Source organism: Halyomorpha halys, unplaced genomic scaffold (genome assembly GCF_000696795.3).
Source record: "Halyomorpha halys isolate HHAL.00 unplaced genomic scaffold, Hhal_1.1 Scaffold2266.1, whole genome shotgun sequence".
NCBI classification, from domain to species: domain Eukaryota; kingdom Metazoa; phylum Arthropoda; class Insecta; order Hemiptera; family Pentatomidae; genus Halyomorpha; species Halyomorpha halys.
The window spans coordinates 62,432-68,167 of NW_027113041.1; the positions used below are offsets into that span (position 1 = coordinate 62,432).

At 32.5% G+C, this 5,736-nt stretch overlaps 1 protein-coding gene across 1 annotated transcript; it reads right to left on the reverse strand.

The window, feature by feature from the left end:
• Window positions 1–4,384: 4,384 nt before the first annotated feature.
• LOC136796583 (putative uncharacterized protein DDB_G0279653) lies at window positions 4,385–4,918 on the reverse strand. Its single transcript, XM_067050675.1, has one exon. The coding sequence runs from the start codon at window positions 4,916–4,918 to the stop codon at window positions 4,385–4,387; it is 534 nt and encodes a 177-aa protein (XP_066906776.1).
• Between the last annotated feature and the right edge of the window lie 818 nt (window positions 4,919–5,736).

The window sequence follows — 5,736 nt, forward strand, 5'->3', positions numbered from 1 at the left end:
TCTACATTTTTACATAATGATAATATACATTTGTCTTTTATTTCTAAAACATCTTTACAATAGTGGTTCGAGTTATATTTTATACATTTTCCATTATAAAAACCATTTTTGTATCTGATTACTAATTGTTCTTTTAACTTGAAAGTAATGGCTTTGTTATCTCTTTTTGCTGAGTATGATAATACATAGTATGTGGTTTTGGTTAAAGTCTTCAATGGAATGTTTATAAAGTAATAGATAAGTCCATTTTTCGATAATGAACAAAAGGTGTTGCTGAGTATCCAATTTAATTCTATGTCATGTGATAGTGGTTCATTGTAAGGTATTTTGAGGTGTTTTAATTCTTGTGTTGTTAGTATACTCGGATGTGTATTTCCTAGTTTGCATTGTTCTAGTGATAGTTCAATGTCATTTATTTGTGTTTCGATTAGATTCAAAATAGCGAGTAAGTCATGATACATTAGCTTAATAAGGGTTGTGTCAGCAAAATTGTTTATCTTTTCCATGTTATTTTTATATCTGTTTAAAATAATTATTTCTTTGTTAAGTTTAGTTGTTAGTTGTTTGTTTAGTGTTATTATATTCAATATGGTACATGTTGCGTTCGATTTTTGTTAGAATGTTATCGTATTTTTCTTTATCATTAGCGTCCATGTTTTCTGTTATCCAACTTATTGCTGTACCTAGTCCGTTTATTAATCCTCGTTTTGTTCTATGAGTGTTTCGTGTATTGATTATGTGATTGAGTTGTTCTAGGACTTTGTTGTATTTATGTTCTACTATATTGTGCAGTGTACTGTATTCTTTATTAACTGTCATGAGTTTTATATTGGTTCCTAAACTTTTAATTTCTTCTGTTAAGTTTGTTAGATTTTTATAATGTAAGAAGGTGTACCAGTCTTCGAGTACGTAATATGGGTTTATTTGGATGATCGATGCTCCTGGTCCGTTTTCTTTTTCCTCTGTTGTTTAGTGTAAACGTCTTCTGGGATGTTTGCATTTTCTCTGGTTCTGTTTGCTTTTTCTATATATTTTTCTTTGTTCTGCTCGATGTTTGCCTTAATTGTTCCGTGGAGTTTTTTCATCTTTTCATGATAGTCTTGAATCAAGTATTCTTGGATCTCCGGTGTTTAGTTAAATATTTCGTTAGTAATGCCAAAAGTGATTTCGTTGGGTGTCATTTTTAGAGCTTGATTTAATGAGTTATTATGTGGGATTATTGCTTGTTAAAGTTTTGTTTCTTCTCCGTCAGTTGTGTTGTCTATGTTTATGAGTCGAAGGGTTTCTAAAAGTGATGAGCTTGCACGATTCAATAGTCCTAACGAATTCGGGTGGTTAGGTGTTGTATAGTGTAAATTGATGTTGTGGTATTTGGCGAAGTCTTTAAAGAGATTGTTGTCGAATTCACGTCCGTTGTCACACGAAATTGTTTTTGGTTTCGGAAAGTAAACTAAATATTTTTTCAAGGTGTTTATTGTTTCTATTGCGTTGTAATTAGTTGTATAACGTGCAAAGATTCTTTTTGAGAATACATCTATGATTAAATAAATGTAGTATGTAGACATGTGTATGGTGTCAATCATTAAATCTGTAAAAGGTTTTTCTGGTGTTGGTGTTACTAGAAATTTTTGTCTAATTGGTCTTCTGTCATATTTTCCTTTATTACATATGTCGCAGTTATTTATTATGTCCGTTATGCGGTCTCTCATGTTAGGCCAGTAAAATCTAGTTCTCAAAACTGAGTAAGTCTCATTTATTCCTCTATGATATGTCTTTGCTATGTGGTAGTCCAAAATGAGTGATTTCTGATGGTTAGTATCCTTTACGTCTGGTAAGAGTTTGAGGTATCGTTTGATTCTGTTTGTCGGAAATGTTTTCCTAATTAAAGTTGCGATATTGTTAAATAGTCCGTCGTACCAATTATTTTCGCTTTCAATAGAGTTTGATGTGGATGAACAGTATATTCCGTATGTTAAATTAGGTCTAAGGATTTCCATAAATTTTGTTTCTATGTCTGTGTCTTTTTCATGGTAAGGCCATGTAAACTCGATTGTAGTTCGTATCTTATTAGTAAATAGTTTTTCTGTCTTAATGTCGGAGTGTCCTTTCTTTATTATTATTTGGTATTTCTCTATGTTAATTGGTTTAGTGTTGTCGTCGACAATTAGTATTCTGTTATCTGAAGAGTCTTGCGAGTGTTGTGTGGCTAAGGATATGTTATCATAATTCTCATTATTTTCTTCACTTTGTTCGTCCGTACTTTCATTTTGTTCTTCAATGTTTTCATTGTGTTCTTCAATATTCATTTATCTCATTAGATCCGCGATTTCCTGAGAATAGTTCAATGGTCTAGTTTCCGTAAGGAAAATGTCAAATTCTGGTTCTTCTATTTTTCTTTCTCTTATTGGATATCTAGATAAATGGTCGGACGTCGTATTCAAAGTCTTCCACCTGATTAACCGTGCATTTTGGGTTTTACACGTCTTTAGATATTCTAGAGGTTTGTGGTCTGAATAAATGATGAATTTCCTTCCATATAGGTATGGTCTAAAATGATTGCATGCCCATATAATGGCTAGGCATTCTTTTTCGGTTGTGGAATAATTTTGTTCTGCTTTGTTTAGTGTCCTTGAAGCAAAGCATACTGGTAATTCCTTGTTGTTTTTTCTTTGTGCTAACACCGCGCCAATAGCATAATTGCTTGCGTCAGTTGTCAAATAGAAATCTTCATTAAAGTCTGGTATTTGTAGGATAGGGCTGTTACATACTAATAATTTTAATTTTTCAAAGGCTTCTTTATATGAGTCGGGGTTGATGTCATTTTGTTCTTTTCTAAGGCATTTAGTCATGGGAGATGCAATTTTCGCGTAATTTGGGATCATTTTCCTATAGAACCCTGTGAGTCCTAGGAAGCTTTTAATTTCCTTTTCCGTTTTTGGGAATTTGAATTCTTTGACTGCTAATATTTTTTCCGGGTTAGGTTCGATTCCTCTTTCACTAATAATGTGTCCCAAAAAGAGCAGTTCCTTTTTGCAAAATTCCGTTTTGTCAATTTGTATTTTTAGATTGTGCTTTTCTAATTTCTTTAGTACGATCTCTAGGTGTTTCCAATGCTCGTCGTAGTTTTCTGAAAATACGATTATATCGTCCATGTATACTAGTACGTTAAGTGTTTCCGAAAATATTGTGTTCATTGCTCTTTGAAAAGTTGCAGGTGCGTTTGATAGTCCAAATGGCATTCGTAGAAATTCATAGTGTCCTTGATCTGTCGAGAACGCTGTCTTTTGAATTGATTCTGCGTCCATTTTTATTTGGTGGAATCCTGAGCAAAGGTCCATTGCTGTGAATATGGTAGCCTTTCCTAATTTTCCTAAAAGATCTTCGATGTTTGGCAGTGGATATTTGTCTGGAATTGTTTCTCTGTTAATTTTCCTGTAATCTATTACAAGTCGTATTTTTTTCTTTCCCGAAGCGTCTGCTTTCTTCGGTACTATCCATACAGGCGAGTTGTATGGGGAATTACTAGGTCTAATGATTTTTGTTTCAAACATTTTCCGTACCTCTTCTTTGATGTTTTCTTTAAATTGATGAGGGTACCTATAATTTTTCGAATATATGGGGTCATCTGTTTTAGTTTTGATCTTGTGTTCGAGTAAGTCGGTAGCTGAGAGGGGATCATTGTCTCTTTTAAATACCTTTGGATACTTTTGCAATAAATTAATTAATTTTTCTTTTTCCTGATGTGGTATGTGATCAGACCGAATTAGGTTTGGAATTTGTTTGATTAAATCATGTTTTTGCGATTGCGGATTTATAATTTCTATTTCTTCCTTTTGTAGGTAATATAGTGGTAGATAAATTGTTTCGTTGACCTTGCTATCAATTGTTATGTTCTTTCCGTAGATTCCTGGTTTTATGTTAATTTTGTCATCTTTGTAATTGATAAAATATAGTCCACAATTTTGTTTTATTTCTATTTCATTCGTACCCTTTTTTAAATCTAACTTTACTATCTCCTCTTCCATAATAAAGGGGAATTCATTGTATTTGCTTTTTATCGTATTGTTCTCAAAATTGATTTTAAATTTCATTTCTTTCATAGTCTGGTTGCCTAATAGTATTTCATAGTCGGGGCTAAAGTTAAAAAGATAGAATTTAATTTTTTCTGGATTTTTGAGAAAATTTTCTTTACAAGATACTAAAATGGTTTCTGTTCCTACTTCTTCTCCTGAAGCTGTCTTTACAATAAAGTTTTCTTTTTGTCTTTCATAGTTTGGTGGTACAATGTCAGGTCTAATATAATTTTTCCACGATCCAGTATCTATTAGCCATTTTCTTTTCGCGTGGTCAATTACATAAGGTAATGGGTTGGAGTTTTCGGATTTTAAGTTTTCGGGTTGTTCGGCGGGTTTGGTTCTAAAAAAGAATTATTCGGATTTAATTTCTCAAGTTGTTCCCTTAATTCTTGAATTTCTTTGTCTCTAGGGTCTTCATGTTCGATTTGTAACATGGGTTGTTTTGGTTGGTCACCGAATGCGCTAACTGTTCTCATCGAAACTGTGTTGTTATCTTCTTTGTTATTATTATTATTATGATAACAATTTCTATTTTGATAATGATTGTTTCTATGTTGGCCGGAAACGTTGAAGTATCTCTGTTGGTCTTTTCTTGGCAATTCTCTATTATATGATTGATTTTGGTTGTGATTATTACCGTTATAATTTTGTTGTTGATTATAATTTTGCTGTTGATTTTGCGGATATTGTATCTGTTGATAGTTTTGTTGAGGAAGATATTGTTGTTGTTGATAATTATTTGGATTGTCTTGATGTTGCCAATTATTGAATCGTTTGTGGTGTTTGTGCTTCTTTTTGTAATCATTATGTCTTCTATAGTCATGTTCTCCCGGGCGTCGCATACTGCCGTTGTTTATTAAATCGTCGAATAAGAGATGGTTTTCGTTTTGGATTAAATTGCATCGACCGTTTTGAGTTTGTCGGTCTTTGTCATTAGGTAAGTTCGAATGTGTAGTGGCATGTTCGTGAAAAAGTAGTATAAAATGTTTTTCTCTAATGCGTTAACTATGGTTTCTCTATCGCATGTGTTTTCTATTCTGTGCCTTGAAATTATTAATGTTCGTATTTTGTCAATTCTGTGGAGGAAATCTAGTGGGTGTTCTTTATTATAAATTTTACTGTTAAAGAGTTCAAAAGTAAGTTGTTCAATCGATCTACTGTCTTTGAATGTTCTTTCCAAGTAGTTTAAAAGGTCTTCAACTTTATTAAATTCGCATGTGGTATTAATGTAATCGGCTTCGTCTGTCAGCTTCGCGAGTATTTTACTTAATAATCTTTGTTCGTTTAATATTCTAAATGAATTATCAACTTTACATACTATACTTGTCTGCATACAGTTACAAATTTAAGTAAGTTATATGGATTACCGTTAAAATTTGGGATATGATCATAATCAGCAGATTTGATTTGAAAGCTTGCCATTTCGTCTATTATTTTTAAATTATTTATTTTTTCTGTTACTTCTTTTAATAGATCAGACATAAAAATTCACAAAGAAAATATTTAACTTAATTAAACTTACAATTATTGAGAACGCTGTTAGTAGATCTCCGGGGTGGTAGATCCTGTCCATGAGCTGGATACCTGAGGTCAGTGAGTCCTGCCAAGGTCGTTCGTCTCGTTCAAGATCTGAAGAATTGAAGTAGGTAATCCTCGTAAG